Source organism: Myotis lucifugus, unplaced genomic scaffold (assembly GCF_000147115.1).
Source record: "Myotis lucifugus unplaced genomic scaffold, Myoluc2.0 scaffold_43, whole genome shotgun sequence".
Lineage (NCBI taxonomy): Eukaryota > Metazoa > Chordata > Mammalia > Chiroptera > Vespertilionidae > Myotis > Myotis lucifugus.
The window spans coordinates 5,243,111-5,264,004 of record NW_005871091.1 but is presented as its reverse complement, the minus strand read 5'-3'; the positions used below and the strand labels follow the sequence as shown (position 1 = coordinate 5,264,004).

The 20,894-nt window shown below is 39.1% G+C and overlaps 1 protein-coding gene and 1 long non-coding RNA gene across 5 annotated transcripts in view; both read left to right on the top strand.

Annotated features, from left to right (window-relative positions):
• The window catches only part of SLC44A1 (solute carrier family 44 member 1), a 107,706-nt gene that overhangs the window by 63,104 nt on the left and 23,708 nt on the right, over nt 1-20,894 (top strand). For all 4 annotated transcript variants that reach the window (XR_002829068.1, XR_002829069.1, XR_002829067.1 and 1 more), the window contains 2 exons: nt 2,723-2,959; nt 4,857-4,937. Coding sequence is in view for 1 of the 4 variants with exons in the window: in XM_014455218.2 (XP_014310704.1) it covers nt 2,723-2,959; nt 4,857-4,937 (318 nt within the window). In the remaining 3 variants the exon portion in view is untranslated. The remainder of the gene's footprint in view (nt 1-2,722; nt 2,960-4,856; nt 4,938-20,894) is intronic.
• Nucleotides 5,010-10,313, top strand: LOC111825862. Its single transcript, XR_002829070.1, has 2 exons — nt 5,010-5,138; nt 9,873-10,313. It is a non-coding gene; the product is annotated as an uncharacterized LOC111825862 (long non-coding RNA).

Here is a 20,894-nt window from a genome sequence, read left to right as displayed (position 1 = left end):
ACAGGAAGATCCATTGGGATTATCATTTTATAGGTGGGGAAACTGAGGCCCGGGGTGGTTAAGTGTAACTTGTCTATGTTTTTCCTTAAATGTTTTGAAGTATTAAGTAACAGTCCGTGTAGTGGTTAGGGGTACTGCATCTGGAGCTTGACTGCCTGGATTTAAATTCTGCCTCTTTTACTTACTAGCTGTCATGTACTAGTGGTACGTAACCACTCTGTGCCTCAGTTTGCTCATTTATAAATTTGGGATAATAATAATAATAAAGCCAAAACCTTAGGGTTGTGAGGATTAAATTGGTTAGTACCAGTACCTAAGACATTGCTTGACACATTATAAGTTCTCAATAAATGTTAGCTGTCATCATTACTATACCATATGTAAACCCCTTTAAAATAGAGTTATATGTCTAGCCTTTGCTAATATACACATTATACAGCAAAGTATAAAAGAAACTTTAAATACATGACAAATACAACTAGCAGTCCCAGGTGATTCTCTTGAACACTCCCTTGGGTATATGTGCTACACCATCACTGATATAGACCAGTACTTCTTATAGGCTGTGGACTGTGTCAGAATTACCTGGGGCACTTTTTTTAAATCCTCACTCGAGGATTTGTTTTCATTGATTTTTAGAGAGAGAGAGAGAAACATCAATGTGAGAGAGAAACATCAATTAGTTGCCTCCCATACGCACCCTATCGGAGATCAAACCCGCATCTTAGATAGTATGCCCTGACCTGGAATTGAACTGCAACCTTTTGGTGTACAGGACGACACTCCAACCAACTGAGCCACCTGGCCAGGATATGGGGCACTTTTAAAAAGCATTTTGCTGCACTTAGATCCAACCTATCAGACTTGGGGATGTACCAACTCTACAAGTGATTTCTAGTTGCCTCTAATAGTTTGAAACCACTGTGTTCTCTGCTTGAATAAATGCGTGCCACCCTTCCATTATATTTGGGAATAATTAGTACATCCTTTGACTTCTTTGCCTAAATATTAATAATTCTCGAAGGTTTTTCTCACGTGACAATATCCACCTTCCACCTCAACAGCTTTTTCTCTCAACATCTAAGTTTGCCTGGGCCCCATCTTCTACCTATAACTAACTTAACAGTCCGAATGTGGTTTAACTTTTAGTGGCATAATGAGACCACAAAGAATCCCAGTCTTTCTATAGGGTGGACATAAAAAACTTGAATAAGAGTATAAGAAAGAACTCATTCTAAAATTGAAACCAAAAGAGTGGAAAGTGAATGTGATTGGCTCTCTGTGGAAATCACCTCAGAAAAGTTACTAGCAGAGAAGAGTCATGTGTGTGTGTGTGTGTGTGTGTGTGTGTGTGTGTGTGTGTTGGGGAGTTGTTTTCCAAATCTTGGACAGACCCAGATTTGCTCCCTAAAGTCATCCGATAGAAGGATCTCTTTACAGCTTAACCAGTATGTTATCCAATGCATTGTAACTCCTGGTTAAGTTCGTGGTGAATGAAAGATGCTTTGTTGTTGATAAATAGTAAAGAAGAGATGAAAGCGGAATTCTTGGCCTGACTGTCCTCAGCACTGGACAAGGGAAGGCCGTGGTAGTTCTGGAGGATTCTTCCTTTGTTAAGGCTTAATGCTAGGCCAGTAAAGGGCAAGCATGTGTCTGAGATTCAAAATAACTTATTCCTGCTTTGTATCAGTATCCACATATTTTCAGAGTTACCTGGAAAGAGCCCTGAAGTTGGCGTCATAAGACCATTATTGGAGTGGTATCTGCTGACCTTGGGTGGGTCAGCTAGCATGTGTCCCAGTCTGTAAAATGAGATGATAATGTTTTCCATAAACCATTCATAGGGTTGATGAACAACTGAAATAAAATGTACTAAAACACACCAAAAAAATGTAAAGTGTTGAGTATGAGGTAATGAGGCATCAGAGTAGGTGGTTCTTGACAAGAATCAAATTGGTTATTTCCTTTATTCTCATGGATGTTTTTAGCAACCCTTTTTTCTCACAGATAATCGAAATATAAACTTCATGGCAAATAATATTAAATTTGCCCCATATTCTATTTGAAATAAAATATGAAATAATGAAAAGGCTCTTAGTGATGTTTGTTGCAGCATTATTTATATCTGAAAACAATATACATGTCCAACTGTAGGAGAATGGTTAAATAAATGTTATTTTTTTGTTAAATAAATTTTAAATCACCCATAAAATGAAATTATGTAGCTGAATAAGTATTTATGAAACATTCATAATGCTACTATAAATATTAAGGAAGAGCTTTTAATGATTTGTTTATACAATACTATTTCATAAATGTAAAAATGCTTAGAAAAAAATCTGTAGCAGTACCCTGAAATGTCGGTAATTTTCTTCTTCTGAGTGCTAAGAATGTGCATAATTTTTCCCCCTAAAAAAGGCATACATTTATCTTAAGAATTGCCACAGGTGCCAAATAAGGGAAGCTTTAGAAAACAAGCATAACATTTGGAAAACTTGATTATTTTTAATGTCAACAAGGATGGCTCTTTAAATTTATATTATATGATATACATGTATACCTCTGTGTGTATATGGGGGTTATACTTTCTAATTTGAGATGGAAAGGACTCATGTGACCATCACATATAAGTAGTAAAGAGAATTTTACATCTGCCAAGGATGACGAAATAGTGGTTTCTACCTCAGGGTATTACATATGGTCTTTGTTCTCTCTGCCTCAGGTGCTGATAGTCTGCAGCACGGGCTTGGCTGGGATTATGCTGCTCAACTACCAGCAAGATTACACAGTATGGGTGCTGCCTCTGATCATCGTCTGCCTCTTTGCTTTCCTAGTCGCTCATTGCTTCCTGTCCATTTATGAAATGGTAGTGGATGTATTATTCTTGTGTTTTGCCATTGATACAAAATACAATGATGGGAGCCCTGGCAGAGAATTCTATATGGATAAAGTACTGATGGTAAGTACTTCCAATGCCCTCTACTGCTTTAGGGATGAAAAGACTAATAAACTTAAACCTGTAACACTGGTGCATGAGGTTGGTCTTGGGAGAGCCAGGGAAGAAGGCCCTCTCGGCGTGGATGAGACCATTTAAGATCCACTTAGCTAGAGCAGTACCCATTAATAGGCCTGAGTCCGCACTATTCCATTCTGCTGCCCCGCTCTCTGCAATTAGACAGATTTGAATTGACTTTTAAACCTGACTTTTAACCCTTAAATTAGAATTAAAACATTGGACCATGTTCTAAGTGCACTTTCCTGTGGGGTGGGGCTCAAAGACAAAAAGTCTTAGTTCCCAGGTTGTAGTTAGTAACTCCCTGTATTTCTCTATCCACCACTTTTCCAAGTATTATTGCTGTCTACTCCATTAAAACTCATTATCCTAAGTATGCCAGGCCAAATGAAAGGCATTTTGTAATGAATATAGATGAATAGACCCATGACTGGTAGATTGTCTTGTTTTATATTATTCAGGATCTGAACCTTTACACAGGTACATTCAGATTCTTTATAGTTACGTCACCTCTGCAGCTTCCCTATATTAGAACCTCAATGAAACCTTTTTTTAAATTTAGAAATTATGTTAAATGGTTTAAATACTAGATACTACAAAATTAAAGGTGCTTTTTCTTTTTTCATTTACCTGAGAATATATTTATTGATGTTTAGAGAGAGGAAAAGTGAGAGAGAAACATCAATTGGTTGCCCACCCCCCCATAACCCCAACTGGGATCGAACCCACATCCTAGGCATGTGCCGTGACCGGGAATCAAACCCGCAACCCTTTTGGTGTATGGGACAACACCCAACCAACTGAGCCATCTGGCCAGGGCTTAAAGATGTTTTTTAATAATACCAGCTCGCTATTAAGCTGTGAAATATTCCTATCTTAAGAGTGGATAATATTGAAAACTATCTCAATATTAGATATTGAAAATAAAAGCCAGCTTCCAGGAGAATGGATTTAAATTATATTTATTTAAAATAAATGTGTTAATAAATAAACTAGATTTTTTTTTTAATTGCAAAATTATCCAATGAGTTAACTGACCTATTTGGTACTGATTATCTCTTTTCCCGAGCACATCATCAACTAAATTTTGGACATTTTCAAAGTGGAATTTGGCCCATGATAATTGCATCTCTTTTGTGACTATAGCATTTAGGAGAAGTGTTTATTTTTGTATTCCAGCCACTGATCAAAGCAGAGCAAAAAAGACAGTTTTTCTCCTTTTAGTTTTCTCTGTAAGATTGAGGAGGGTATTTAACGAAGTGCTTTGACAAGAGAGGAACGTTTTCTTGGGGGCCAATCCCGTCTCAGGTACTTCTGACCACGGGCTCTGGTGGTTGCACCGTTTTCCTGCTTTATGGAGTAATTCCAAGCCCAGGTAGACTTTTCTTAAAGTAGCTTATTTACGATTTGGTAAAAACATTATTCTGTGCTTATAGTATCAGTGCTTTCTTTTAGCATCTAGGCTTATTTTAAAGAGGAGGCTTATGAAGTAAAATGTTTTTGCTATTCCATTTAACCATGATATGGAAAAAGTAAATCAACAAATAAAACAGATTCTCCCTATGGGGAAATAGTCTTTTTTTTTAAGTTAGGTATTTTCTCTTTGGGCTAGAACTAACATTACCTCTCATAAGTGAGCTTGACACAATGAATGGATGGAAAAATATATTACCTATCAACAGACTGCAGTTCATCCCCACACACCTTGCAGCTCTTATGTCTGCTACTATTATTTTTGGCTATGGTTTTAGGCCTCCATTGACCAGTATTGAGTCGAAAATGTGAATGTTCTTTAGAATGTGAAAGGACCTAAGAATTTTGCCATTTGGTCCCTATTTTGCAGGAGTTTGTGGAAAACAGTAGGAAAGCAATGAAGGAAGCTGGGAAGGGAGGCGCTGCTGATGCCAGAGAGCTGAAACCGATGGTAGGTGGGGATGAGGAGGTGGCCGCCCTCCCCGAGTTTCACTTTCACTTCCTCTCTCTCTCTGTCTTCACCGACTGCGCCTCCTCGGGAGAAGCGTTTGTTGTCTGTATCACGCAGGACGTGCTGCTCTTTCTGTTTGTGTGTCTACCCATCACTTGGATGGCAGAATTCTTGTCACGCCTGAGACTGCCTTCTGTAAAAGTAAGCTGAAAGGAACACAGCATTGTCACAATGAAGAGTGGTCGTGGCAGGGTAGGGCATAGTTTTGTCCCTAAGGTGAAATTGCTATTTCTGGTTTTGTTTTTTTAAATTTCCTTTGTAACTGTCAGTGGTTAGTTTTCATTGGACTGAACATTTGGTTGTGCACTCGAACTGACGGTTTGAGTTTTGTCATTTTGGAAGGTGATAAGAGCAGTTCCTTTCAACTTGCTAAAATCCATACTCCCCCATTTTTTAATATTGGTTTGTTTATGTTTCTGTCTTTTCCCCTTGGCTGACTTTTTCTTCTGTTGCCTGGATTGTACTTTCTTTGTTTCTAAAGCTATTTTTCAGTAGCAAACAAGTCTCTTTTCATCAACACCCACATTTTCCACTCAATAAGACAACCTGGTCTTCTCCAACCTCAGCTCAATTGTGGGAAGGATAAGTTACCTCTCTGGTCAGTGATACAGACATTCTACTATCATTTCGGGGGGGAGCGGGGGAAAGCACCTTAAAGTTAATCATTGTAAGGAGACTCCTAAGCTGATAGATGTTCTCACTGCTGCATAACAACAGATGTCTCTAGCATATATTGGTCTAATTACTACATATTTTACAAATGTGTTGTTCTTAAATAGCATGTTTATTTCAAATATTATATAATTGCCTTAAACAATTAATTTTAAATAATCTGCCTTCTAATTGCATATAGTATCCAAAAATGTGAGGTAAAGTCTCTCTTTTCTTCTTTATACTTTAATAAATGGATTGATTCATAGTTTTCCAATGTAAGAACTATGTAATATAAAACAAGCCCATTTAAATATGTAAGAGTAAAGGAAGTGGGTTCATTTAAGGGGAGTGGAGGAAGCTATATATATACATATATACACATATATATATGTATATATATATGTATATATGCTTTCAGTTTTCAATTATATATATACGTGTATATATGTATATATGGAAAATAATCACATATTCAACCTAAATAAAAGTCTCAGCAGAATATTTAGATATAAACACTTTTCTCTGAATCCCTTCCAGTACCTATTTTGATATGTTCTTAATAGCTTTGATGGTTATGAAGCATAATTTCAATGTTTAGATTCCCAAGGCACAGATCACTCTGATCATAAGTAAAAGGATGTAGCCAGTGGTTATATAGCTCTTACTTTAAAGTGTGCATTAGCCGGAACTGGATTGAGTGGGCAAGAGACGCCAACCAGCAATCCCGCCAGTCAGGTGCCTTGCCTCCCTAGCCCTTCTCTCTGTACCCCTCTTACTTCACGCAGGCCGAGGGGAGGGCAGTGAAGATTGTGCCAGCCCTATGGTGGCATGGAAAAGTGAGGAAGACTTCTTTCTTACCATTGCTTGCCTGTCCTAATTACTCAGGAAATAAGGTTCCAAGCCTAAGACTTAAAAAAGGTGTAGAAAATCTTAAAATGTAAACCATCCTTCCCCCCCCTCCTCTGTCTTTCCAGTGGTTGAAGTTTCCATTCAATTATTGTGCAGTGATAAGCATTTAAAGAAAGGGAGAAATATTTGGAGGTTTGGGACTAGCTAGGTTGACCATGTAATTGATTGGCATGTAGTTCCGTATTCTTGAGGGAAAGATAGAAGGATTGTGGTAGACCAGAATGCAAGTTTACCTAAACCCCTTATTCATAATTAATAATACTAGGTTATGTGGCATTCTACCAGAAGCCAAAAATTGAGAAATGTTTTCCCCCTATATTGCTTTCAGTTTTAAATTAATGACACTTAACTCAAACAATGCATTCAAATCTTCATTCAGGTTTTGCTTTTATTTTGTTGTTGTTCATCAGTTCATTGCTTGCAATTAATGGCAAGTCCCCAAATACATCTTTTACGTGCATTGTTCTTCTGGTGCTTTGCATATTATAGTATTTGGTCCCTAAGAATGATGGTTTAAGTGGCAAAAAAAACTCCTCAGGAGAGAAGTGTGAGATGGTGCTCACAGGGTCGTTAAAGTCTTTAAACCCATCAGTACCTCTCATTCTTATCTCTTTTCCACAGTTTGCATGGTAAGAGTGGACCCCCTACTACCACCACCATCTTGTATGTGTCCCTAAAGAACTAGCTGAGAAATTCCCCCCTGAAGTTTGGGGACTGGTAGAATTGGGTATACTTCTTTGTATTTGTTATTCCCTTAGATGAGAGTTCTTGAATGCTGGCATACCTAGTTCGTCATATTTGTAGAAATGCTACTGTTTGAGTTCACAGCCTACCTTCCCTCCTTATGGGATATTTTAATTTAGGGTTTATTTTTAGCCTATAAAATAATGTTCAGAAAAAAATGAGGTTTAAAATTTTCCTTTTGACAGAGGGATCATTGAACTGGATATATAAGTACTCACAGTTTTCCTCTTGGACTTTTTTTTTTTTTTGAGAGAGAGATCCTGCTAGTGAAGAAAACTTGGAAGGTTTGTGAGGTCTCTCTCTCTAAATCTTTGAAAATGATTTTAGGAAAATTTACCAAATGTGATATAGAGGTTTAAGCAAGAGACATCTGGTCATCTGCAGGAAAGCATCTACAGAGGAAAGAGAGAGAGAAAACCCGGGCGCTCTAGCAGCGTAGGCCAGAGAGGCTGCAGAGCTCAGAGATTTTCCAGAACAGCGGTGTGGTTTCCAGCATGCAATCGCATCACAGCCCCTGGAATATAGGCTCAGGGGAGAAGGATTCTCAGCTCCTTTTGCTTTGTTGCTGTTTGTGACCATCTATGCATTTGTAACATCGTTCATGATCTCCTTCTAACGGTAATTGTCTAAGATGATACTCTGTGTGACTTTGTTTTCTAGGCCTCGGGAGCAAGTTCCGCTTGAACCTAGCCGACCGTTATGGAACCCATTGACATTCCAAACCAATATATACACATAACTGTGTGTGTGTGTGTATGTATGTGTGTAAGTATATGTATACACACACACACACATAATCAGCCAAAATCAGAGAAAAGGAACAGGGATTTAATACCTTTTTTATGCTTATTTTTGTCGAACATGTACTCCTTTCATACGGGTGGCTTTTACAAGGCAACTGCCGTCATTTAATGTTTTCAATTGTAATTGTCTTAATGGAAATGTTAAGATTCATATCTGATTCACATTTTTGATAACTTAGAGGAGATTTTAACTTTCGTTATTTAAATTAGGTAAAATTATTGTACCGAATTCTCTGTCTAAAGTTTATTCAGGGGTGATTTCCCTGACACATGCATAAAATCAAGATCTTATTTTCCTGATGAATAAGTCCTAGTGGGACCAGACTAGGTGTATGCTTTCAGAGAAATAAGGAATTACTCCAGTTTTCCCCAATCAAAGAAGCCATGTCATTTTACTTTGAGAAACACACAAGAGGACCCACTGTGGGAAGTTTCATAATCGCTCGTGCATTTGTCAGCCAACATTAAAAAGTAACCAACTCCTCAGGTATTTGTAGTTTACCCTAATGCTTCTATAGGAGAGTAGGTGAAAAAGAAAAGGATAGATGATCTTTCTTATGCAAATTTTTTTCTTATGATTTGTCTTCCTTTTTTTTTACTTTAATAGCATCTTTCACACATTTTGTGCCTGATTTGAGAGGAAGCTGGAGCACCCAATGAGTTTATGTAGCCTCCAAATTTCTGTGTATTGATTTGCAGATTAAGTAATACTGGGAGGGATAGTGAAGGGAGAGAAACACTGAACACAAAGCATTGGCCATTCCAGTGGTTTAGGGCTAAATAGGCATTTTATACAAATGCTATAAACTTGGAAAACGGAATGGAGGGTGCTCCTCTCCTTGGCAATTCATGAAGCATCCAGAATTCTACAATGTTTAACTGAAGAATTGGTTAATGTTCTGATCCTCGAGTGTTGAACGTTTTTGTTTGTTTGTTTGTTTGTTTGTTTGGGGCTGGGTTATGGGGTTTTGTTTGTTGGTTTGTTTGATTGATTCTTCTATTCCTGAAGCTTACCAGATATGAATGGCTAATATTCCATTGTTCTGCTTATTGTAATGGTGAATGCTTTAAGAAAAAAAAGTGTAATTTGCTAAGAATGATTCATGATCTGTTTATGCGATAACTCCTTTTTGTTACAATTTTTTTAAAAAAGGCTATTTTTGTTAATGTAAAGTAAATATTTCAGAGCAAATTTTTTAAACTTATTGCACTAAATACAGGCTCTGTACAGAAAAAGAAAAGCCTCAGCATTTTATCATTCCATGGAAGGAGAATCTTTTGAAAGAAAGCATTGTCTCCTACCAGAATTAGACAGTGAATTGGACCGGTATTATGGAAATGCATACAATTAATGTCAGTAGGGATTAATAAGCAACTGTTTGCTAATGTGCTTCCTTTCAAAGGGTTGGGCCTTTAAATTGCTGCAAAAGGTAAATTTTATTTTTTTCTTTAAGTATCTGTATTCTTTAGCTAGGCTAAAATTTGCTAAAATGCCTTGGTTTCTTTTCAAAGCTCATGTAATATTTCTGATTTTTTCAGAATATTTGCAATAAGAATCAGAAATTTTATTAAAAAAAGAAAACACACAGTTAGGAGCTCATGTCTTGGCAAGATCTGGGAAACCAACATGTGAGAGTCACTATTTTGAAACAATAATTCTCCAGAAGTTAACATCTAACATTGACAAACTGTATCATTGTACTATTTTATATCAGCAAAAAGGAATAAATATAATTATGTAACTAACAAAAAATTATCCAAATAGGTGAGAGAGCAAATCATCTAAGAAAATTCAGAATACCTTCTGTTTCATAGCCACACAGATTTGGGACATTAAGGAACATTGGGAGCTAAATTTATGATTGGCAAAAATCTGGAAGATGGGTATCAAAACAGAAGACATTCGAGGAGCTAGCTGTTTTAGGAGGTGTCCCTCCAGAGTGACCTGATGGAAGGCTTGAATTTGGAAATTGGGTTCTGCTCGCTCGGACATCCCAACATCATGGACCCTTGCTGCTCCCTGTTCCAAATGCTCGCAATCTCAACTATTTGGAAACCGCCAGGAATGCTTTCTAATTCTCTCTCGCAACTAGAACTGTAATCAGAAAGAAATTTTGTATTTTTGTATAACTCGATTGTGTGCCATTTTATATAACAGGTCCTGTTTTACAAATAAATTCTGTTTTACTAACATTGTGTTTAGAAACTATGATCTATGTGTAACCATGTCATTTGAGTTCCAAATTAATATCCAGGCTGTTTCCCCTGAGTAAGTTTGTGTGCTCCGTGGGCAGATATATGCAGATATGCATATGTACTACACTGGCACACACACAGAGAGATTTGATGTGTAGAATATCACTTTCATCAGAGCTTCATTCTTTGATTCATTCTATAAAGCCTCGCAGAGGCTTTTAAAAAAAAAAGCAATAAGGAAATGTTTTGAGGTTATGTCTGGGTGTTCCTGCTGCTTCTTTCATCCATTGCAAGTCACCCCTCAGCGAGCTATGGGCTGGCTGCCTTGTTGCTCCATCCACTCACTGCCTCCATCTTCTGCCCAAGTGAGAAAAAATAGATGAAAAACAAAAATTATCTGCGAAATGGGGTTACCTGAACCATTTTATAGACCATTTGACTCTGTGTTGTGTGTTGGTTTTTTTGTTTTGTTTTTGTCTTTTTCTGTGGTGGATCTTCACAATTGCTCTCCGGACTCATAGCTTAAGGTCCTCTTAACTGTCAGTGAGGATCCTGGTGGCCGGAGCATCGTTATGGTTTCTGCCACCAGATGATTAAGGGTCTGGTGCACAATTTGGAGTTTCTAGGCTCCTGCCTCAAAAGTAAGCTCTGCTGTAATGTAATATGGAAGGGGGGGAAGGTTACATTTCTCTATAAATGTAAGGGATCCATCTTCAATGGGAAGCTTACCAGTGCTTTCGGTAAACATTAAGAATGCAGGGCATTGAGATTGTATAATCCTTACGTGGATGAGCAGAGATCAAAGCAGGTCGTTGCTTGAAACCATTTAATGCAATGTTTAATGTTCGGGATTAAAGCTCTTATCCCATCCTATAGCATAATTAAGTCCTAAGTCACTGTAATTTAAGTAGCTTAGTAGGGTGCTGGTCCCCAAACCTTTTCCATATGGTTGAGGAGGAGGCACTCACTGAGTCTGTTTGAAAATCATGTTGGAAATATGTTTTTCCTGTGTAGAGAGGCTCCTATACTCGTATAGTTTCTTTTTTCAGTGAAGGGCATTCATCTGCCAGTTTTCAATTCCACTGGCCTTGGTGTCTGCCAAGGGCTCCTTTGTCTTCCTAGGGCAGTTCCAGGCATAGCAAGGAGATGCCCCTTCCTTTATCCTGGTCCTGAGTTGCTTTTAACCAGTGTGATGCTTCTCCCACCCCCTTCCTCAAAACAGCTGAGGGAACTGCAGGCACCCAATACCTGTGAGGCCACATCGCTGCCCCTGAGGCTGCAACCATTTCTGACATGCGCCATACTAGCTAATAAAGGCCATTTCAGGAGATGCCCCCTCCACCCCACCCACCACCCATCTAGAAAGTACATTCTGGGATCAGTTCCAGTACCAGAGCTGCCAATTACGATGACCTGAGCATTATTTTATTTTTTGGTCAGTAACCATCTCCTTTGAATTTTGGGAGTTTCCAATGGCCTTAACAGAGCCTTTGAGAAGTTACCTTCAGAAGGATCTTTATGCTTTCACTTCTCAGTGAGTTCTCTACTGCTTTCTGTGCTGCAACTTAAAAAAGAAATCCTGAGTCTGGAGGCTTATCAATGCACCTGCCACAGTTAATTTCTGTATTGTTTTCATATATTCCATCTGACAGGAGTGCACTATAACAGCTTGCCTAGGGTAAAGATGTGGTCTGTGAATACATATTGGAAAATTGCGGGTTCCTAAGCAAATGCATAAAGCCGAGATTTGTGTATTATGTATTCCTAGCAATAGAATGCCTTTGGCGTCAAGTGCATATTCGTGTGTCTTTGTGCACTACGGGTGCATGTCAGCCCTTTGAGAAGTAGGCCCTGTTCAGATACAGTGGCGGCCTTCGGAATTAGCTCATCTCTGTTTATTGGCATAGAGCCCACATTTTGAAAAAGCGACCTTGAGTGTGCCAAGAGAAAAATCTAAAGCTAACAGACATAAAAACAAAACAAAGAGCTAAACATGTTGTGTACACTTATAAATTTAAAGTAGCGTACTTTCCCATATTTGAATTTTGTAAATTTGAACCGAATTCTTACTCTCTAAGAGGAAAGTTTTAATCTAAGATTTAAATCTTTGAAAATAGCTTTCTTATAAAAAATTTGAATGCCAAGTTTTTAAACTTGAGAATTTCTGTGGAAAATGTTTCTTCTCTGTCTAAATTCTATAGTACTCTTCCTCCTCATCTCCTTGGTTTTTATGTGTAAAAACAGACCAACGATGCTCCTGTTTGAATATTGCATGATCAGTGATCACTTTTGTAAATTACATGGGCAGGATTTAACTTTGATATTTTACAAAGGAATTCATTACTAAATGTGTTGAAAAGATAAGAACTTGTTAGGGACCCAAATACGAGGCGACTTTATCCAGTTTTGATTCTTAGTTTTATAACTTAAATGATTTCCTGAGAAATAAACACTGAAGACTAGGGAGATCAGAATAGTACAGCTTTCAGGTGACCCATAGTCTAGTCAAGATCCAGCTGAACATGAAAATGTTGTCATTCCCAGATGTTTCAGAAATTTTTCACTTTCATGCTAAAACCTGAATTTCATATTTGACATTCAGAAGCAGGTTCTTAATCACTTGAGGGGACATGAGCCCCTTTGAGAAAGAAGCTTAGGAAAGCAACAGACTCTCTCTCTCTCAAATGCACATAGCCCATCTGTGAACATTTAAAATGCTACTAAGAATTTCAGGGCCCTCATACTGCCAGCCCCACCTCCCCTCCCCTCGGGGCCTAGTGAGCACAAGTCAAAGGTTTCTCTAAAGTTGGTTCGATGATGTGTTCTGAGATGAGGTCGTGATTATGCCTCCACTAAAGATATCTTTAAGATGGCACCCACCAACGTCTGATCTGCAATCATTTTTATAGTCTTTGACTTAGTACTAACTTTGGAAATAGAAACTGAATGAATAACAAGATGGTCAACACTGAATCTTCCAGACAGTAAGATTTCTTTCCTTGGAGATGTGAGGGTGTATATGCCTGGTGGGAAGGGTGGATTTTTGGCAAGGTGCCACATTATTTGCAGTGGACAAGAAAATCCAAAAGAAATGAATAGGAAATCCTTGTAAGTTTCCATCTACCAAAACACTTGGTATTTTTTTTTTCATTGTAGCTCAGATATGAAACAACATGCTGTTATCAGTAGATTGCTGTGTAAAAATACACCAGTCAGCATGGCTGAGAACAGTTAAAGTTGATACAGGAGCAAACTCAGTGTAGTCTAGCAGTTGACAGAGTTTTAGTGGAAAGTTGGAGGAGCAGATGCCAGGGGTAGAAATTCAGAAGTTGTTTTTCTCTCCGTAAATCACGGAGGTGTTCCTTGTTTTGACTTTTCAGTGACTAGAGCAGCCTTGGACCCCTGCCAGTGGGACTGTCTCCCCTCCCCCGTCATCCGCTCTTCTTTCTGTGGGAGCACGTGGATTTCTTCGCATCTGTACCTCACTATTAGGAAAGGGTGCTGCGTCTGCAGGGCCCCTGAAAAAGCTAGCAGAAATCCTTAAAGGACTTAGAAGTTCTTTTAAGATTTGAGTCATAACTTATGGTCAGGCATCAAACCCTTACCTACATTTTCAAACTGAAGAAAGCAGAGGAAACCCCGTAACTAACTGCCTGATGAAGAGCGTCAGCTCCCGACCCCCTCACCAACCCCCAAGGAGCTTTGATAAACTGCCCACAGTAGCAAATGCAGGGACCACAGGTGGAAATTCCCACATCGGGTGGAAAAGGGCCTAAGTGCAGTGTAAGGACCTACATCTGACATGTCCTTTTGTCATAGAAGTGTGTGATTTTAAAACAAGGTCCTGACCTTCTTATATGAATCTGATCCACCCATCAGTTAGGAAATCCCTTTGAGATAGTTATTTTTGGAGGAATATGTATTGAGCTATTCCATGTAAGGAAAAGGAAGCCTTGAAAAGAAGAAGAAGAAATGGGAACAGGTCTGGGGTGAAGCTACCGCCAGCGTCCTGCAGACCATTCTACCTGCCACAGGAATGAGACAGTCATAGGTCAGCTTTGAGACAGAGACTGTGAAGTCAATTTCCCTAGTATCTGTGCTCAGAACGTCCTGCTTATTTTTGCTGGTTTTGGTTTTCAGAGACATCACATGAGGAAAGTTACCTTTCTTCAACTCTATTGCCTTCGTTAAGGTTTTCTGATTTCTTCCCTCCTATGAAAGGGTACTGGAAGCTCCATACTTGAAAAGAACTTTCAATTATACTATCAAAACATTCTTGACCCCTGACTGCCCTTTGAGTAGGTCCTGCATACAATGAAGTAAGTTCAGTGGGTTGTTAGCTGATCTGATTACAGGAGTAAAAAACTTTATAGCCAATAAGCAACAAGGTGGGATGGAAAGTGTGGAAGGCACCTAACAAAACGATAGGCGCTCGAGAAAAACAACCAAAGACAAAAGCATATCTTCCGAAGACCAAAGGTCCAACTTCAAGTATTTGCTGGCGCAGCCTCTCCGAGCTCCTGGAGTTTAGAATAAGGCTCCTAGAATAAGGCAGCCATGCTTTAACGATCAGTCAATGCAATCGTGACCTCTCAGGCTCTGAGCCTTCACATCCCGTGTCAGGCCCAGCCCAGCACATGGGATGATGTGAACAGCAAACACACATCAGTGTGTCTCCATTTCTCACTGCTATGAATCCAGCATGAGAAGTATGTTGTGGTGCTGCATACTTCTCAGTCTGATGCCTTTTTGGGTCTCTCCCCCTCCCCAACCCCCATGTGCATTCTATTTCATGGTGTCAAAATGAATTTTGTATCACATCCTGTCTTAGTCCATTACGAACTGAAAGATCACAGTGAAGCCTTCCATGAATTCTGTAGTTCAGGATCTGTGACCTTGGCATTATTTAGAGTTTTTCCTTATTGCAGTGTATTCAAGTGGGGAAACTAACATGTAGGTGCTTGAACATGCCCCACAGACACGGTCGTAGCCCTAGTATTTGGGACTTGTCATCATTGACTCAGTGCAGACTTTACAGGCAGAGCCTTATGCTCTCAGAGGACTTTAAAAATATGTACAATGAGCAGTTAACTTTCTGGGGTTATCATATCTTGCTGGAAAATCAACTTCCAAGAGCTCTGAATTGGATGGAGTTCCATCTGGCTTCAGGGTGCAATGAGCCTATATGAAATGGAGCTTGGAAATGTTTTTCTTGTGCGGAAATATGAACTAGAAAAAAAAAAGTGCTGATCTAATGCTAAGTTTTCTCTGTGTACTGACTCAGTTGCCAGAATTATAATGAAAACTGTATTTTAGTCTAACAAATGTATAGAGTTTTTTATGTAATAAATAAAATTTTATAGGAAAGAGTGTCATTGTCTACTGTGTTGTAACACTTTCCCATGCCCAGGGTGGTGATTAATAGTGCAGGGGAGGAAAATAATTTTCCGCCTACCCTTCTGAGTTCTTAGCTGAGACCTCTGTAATCGAAGACAGATTAATGAGAGAAAAACACACAGAAATTTATTAACATGTATATCATGTATACATGGGAGATGCCGAGGGAAAAATGAGTAATTCCCGGAGGTGGCTTAGAATTCAAGTTTAAATACCATCTTTATAGGGAAAGGGGAGAATAAATGATCTTTAGGAAAGATGAATGGGCCCTTAGAAGAATGGATGGGAGGTCTAATGGTTTGTGAGAAAGTTTGTCCCGGTGTGGTCTGGTCTCAACCTCTAGTCTCCTCTCCTGCGATAAGAGTCAATCTTCCCTGGTAGATGAAACTCCCAAGAAAGGGATTGGATTCCTTGTGGAGGACCTGTCATTAGGCAGATAAAGAGAGTTCAGAGAAAACCTCACCCTGAATTTCCTGTTTTTCAGATGACTACAGCTCAAAATAATCATTTTTTGAGGTGGCATGTCCCACTCTCCTACAGTCATATTTTGGGGGTGGCATATTCTGCTCTCTTCAATAGAAAGTAATCCTGAATAACATCTTGGTTTCAAATTTGGTCACTAGGCTGCCAGGGTACCCTGGAATTTCCCAGCTATTCCTTTCTAGCATCTCTCAGTGTGCCCTAGGGTCCTTGAAGTATGAAATATAAGTGTACTAAAAACTAATTTCTGAAGTACAAAGTTCATCCACTGCCGGGCCAGACTTCCTAGCTGGAGTCTGAGTCACCGTGTGAATGCTAAGGTTGCCACTGAATTCAGTCTTCAGGCACAGTAGAAAAGCCCGTTAGATAAGGCTTACCATGGAAAACACTCCTGCCTGGTGCAGTGGCCTGCACATAAATTGAAGCTTGGATATGTGCTACATTAGTGAAACTTCGGTAGGCCATAAGTTAGGCAGTAATCGTGCCCCATTAAAGTTTGGGGAAAAATTAAGTTGGTTTAATCTATTTTCAGTGATATTGGGGACTAAGGAAGGGGTATTATGAAGTGGAAGATTTTTGGCAATACCAATAAACCTCTCCTGAGTTGTTTTATAATTTGGGGTTTTTCTTGTTGTACAGAATGCTTTTTTTATTTTTTTAAATATGTTTATTGATTTTTCTTTTTTCTTTTTTTTTTTTTTAGAGAGAGAGAGGAAGGGAAAGGGAGAAAGAGAAACATTCATGTGAGAGCAGAACATCAATCAGCTGCCTCCTGCATGCCCCCTACTGGGGATCGAGCCCACAACCCTGGGCATGTGTCCTGACCAGGAATTGAACCGGCAACCTTTTGGTGCATGGGAAGATGCCCAACAAGTTGAGCCAGCTAGGGCCAGGGTGCTTTTTATTAGTAAATATGAATATTACCCAGATCATAGCCCTGGATGTTTATCTATACTATCTTGCCAAAAGAAGTTGTTATAGAATATTTGTGAGGTGTCCTCAAAAGTAGAAGTGTTTGAGATAATGAAAAATATTAACTAGTCCGGACTATTCATTCTTTTGGGGGGCTTATTCTGATGCAGAGGTGCACAATTTCTAGTTATACAGACCAACTAGCAATGAAAAGAGCTTGTTGAAAAACCTCACATCTGACGCTACCCAGAATTTGTTTCTGTCTTTTTGGCTATGGAAACTATATTCAACCTCAAATTTTAGAAAATAAAGAAAAACCTAGAGGATTTCTTTTACAAAGCATACTGTTTGTGACTTCTAGGTTTATATGTCATTATGATTGACATTTGAATTCTTCAAATTGCTCTATAGCTCAAACCTCTTACAGGTGTTGAAAGGTTCAGAAAGAAGCCAACATCCTATGAGGATGTTTGGCCTTGTATCTGTGATCATGTTTGCTGTGGGACTAACCTACAAGACCGTGCCTCTTCACATTATTTTTTTGTTATGGCAAGTAACAGTGTAAGTAAAAAATGCTTCGTGCCTTTAATTTGACACTGTGCATTTACTGTCCAAATTCTGAGAAAAATAACTTGCAGGTGCACCTAGCTTAAATTTAGGATTCCAGAAAACGCAAAGCTCAGCTATTAGACCATTTCATGGGCTTATCAGCAGTTTCAGCAGAAGTCTTAAAGCTCTCTAGGCAGTCATAAGCTCCCCAGCTAGGTATGTCAGACTAGAGAGGTGACAGTAAGGTTTGCCTTCAAGGCAAAAGAGCTTTCAGCCATCCAAACTCCTCCTATAACCTTACACAGGATATTAGAGGCTTGTGTTTGGTCTACTCTCTCCATCAGCTGGAAAGGATTCTCAGTTTATCACAGAATTAAACAATTCTAACACAAAAATAAAAATTGAATTAAATAAAAAGGCAAGTGAAAATTGAGAAAAGGAGATTAACTGTATAAGACACCCTAGGCTGAGTGTAAGACTGGACTCTAACTTTTCTGTCAGTCCTGCAAAGGGGAACTCAAGAAAGGTACATAGTTTTACGTCTAATAAAAAGAAGCATTGAGTAGAACTTCAACAGGAGGGCCTGGGGAGGCATTAAAAATGATGTAAGTAGTATGTAATGACTTGGAATAATGTCTACAATATAGTCAAAGAAAAAGGGGATAAAGCAGTTTTTATAGCATGATCTCATTTATGTAAAATCAATATCTGTACACATTTTTTAAATGACAAAAAGATATAATAGACATTCTCCTAACCAATTCTGTAGGCACTGGTAGTAGATGGGTTAATTGAAAAAGTTGGTGAAGGAAGAAAATCATTATACGTGAAACATTTTTAAAAAGTACAAGGAACTATCCATTGGCCAATCTTTGACGTGGGTGCAGTTCTTTTGTTGTGGCTCTTTGGCTCCTCTGAAGTCTGTTGTTTTTGCACTAACCCAGTGGTTCTCAACCTTCCAAATGCCGCGACCCTTTAATACAGTTCCTCATGTTGTGGTGACCCCCAACCATAAAATTATTTTCGTTGCTACTTCATAACTGTAATTTTGCTACTGTTATGAATCGTAATGTAAATATCTGATCTGCAGGATGTATTTTCATTGTTACAAATTGAACATAATTAAAGCATAGTGATTAATCACAAAAACAATATGTAATTATATATTTGTTTTCCGATGGTCTTAGGCAACCCCTGTGAAAGGGTCGTTCGACCCCCAAAGGGGTCGCGACCCACAGGTTGAGAACCACTGCACTAACCACACCAATAATGCAATCACCCCATGTAATAACGTGAGATATTGATTTCTTTAAAAGGGATTAAGAATTTAGAAATGCTTATGAAGCCAGCTGAGTATAGACTCCCAGATTTTTATCATTTCTTTCCAATGTGTATAATTCTCATGCATACATAATTTGAGACTGATATTTTTAGTATCTATAGAGTCTTTCCAAAGCATTCAACTTAGTTTTCATAGAAATTACTCTCTTCATATTCATTTTGTATCCATATACATACATGGATGTATGAGTATACCATTAGAATTTAACAACTTCACCTGGCGTTATATGTTGGAATAAACACACCTGATTCCGGCCAAGCACAGTCCACTGATGCTGAGAACAGTACGCGGGTCCCTGAGTGTAGGCCGCCTGCTGTGGGCATCGGCCAGTACCTTCCACAGAGGACTGGCCGCTAGAGGATGTCAGCTCATCTGGCAAGATGGTTAAGTGCAGGTCAGCTGAGAAAGCTACCCTTTTACATCACCATAAGAATTGTGGTTATCTCTGTATTATGTGGTGATGAATAGTTTAAATTTTTTGCTTCTCTGTTTGTTTAAAATATTCCCATATAGGTTTATAATATGGAAAAAATAGAGTTACATTAAGGAGAAAATAGCCAGGTAAGTATAATAAAGTGACAGTAACTACACCTGTGTGGTAATGGGACAATGGGGTAGAAGAGAGTGTTCCCAAAAGAAATCACATTATTTATGTGGATGCAATAAAAGTTAAGGATACGCCTCAAAGGAATAAGAAAAGAATCCATGTAATAAATGGTATTTAGGATGATTAGCTTTCAGATTGAAAACAAATCTAAGTCAAAGCCAAATGGATTAAGGCATTTTCTTTTAATTAGACAAGGGAAAGGTCGGGGGCAGGAGTGAGGAGGACTTACTAAATTTACAAGGATTAGAAAAACATAATAGAAACAATAGACTGGTGGGAGTTGGTGAGATCCACATCTCACATTTCGTGGAAAGTGTGATGCGTGAGGCCCATTTCAGATGCGTTTACTACGCCTTCTATGGCACTGAGCTAATCATATTCATTTTCATTCAACAAGCATTTCCCGAGACCTCCTCTGGTCAGCCAGGTTCATATTCTGGGAACTCCAGGGTACAAATATTCACTCCCTGATCTTCAGTAGTTCACAGCCTAATGAGGTGATAGACAGCCATGAAGGTTGTGATCAGTACAGAGTGCTTTGGGAGCACCTAGGGAGGTGTTAGGGTCAGTGGGAGAAGCTAAGTCTTGAAGGATGAGCAGATTTAGCCAGATGATGAAAGGGGAGGCCGGAAAGGCAAGAAGGTTTCACCCAGAGGAATGACATAGGCAATCATCGCAACATGAGGAAACACCAGTAGTTCAGGATGTCCAGAGCCAAGGATATGTGGATGTGCAGCAAGGGGTGACCCTGGAGAGGATACAGAAGCCTGGCATGTGCATTCAGACCTAAACTGAGAAGTGCTGGGATTGGAGAGGACGCCTGAGAGAGGGAGGCTTGGGAGAGAGGAGGACGGGAAGAGGAAGATTCAGTGTGAAATCTACCAGGCATGATGACCGACTGGATAGGGGGAGGAGGAAAGACATCATGGAGGCCTGCACTCAGCATGGCGTGTGCCACTTCATTTAAAGACAGGGCTTGCGCCAGATGCTCAGATCCATCCACGCTCTGATTCTTGAGTGCACTGAATGTTGGAAATAGTTCCCTTTCTTCTCAATGTGGTCTGATGCAAACTCTCTGTAATGATAAGGAGTCCTTTGGAGAAGAGTTTGAGGGTCTGAAAATATTTCTCTGCGCCAACAAAACATTTTCCAGTCCCTGATGAATCAAATCTACCTAATTTTTCATTTAAGAGACCCAGTCTAACAATGGCTCGGACAGCTTAGGTAACCGAACACAAAGTTTTTCCCGGTGGCTCAGTCTGCTTTTCTAGGTTGTCACCTTAACATCTGTGTGCTTCAAGCTA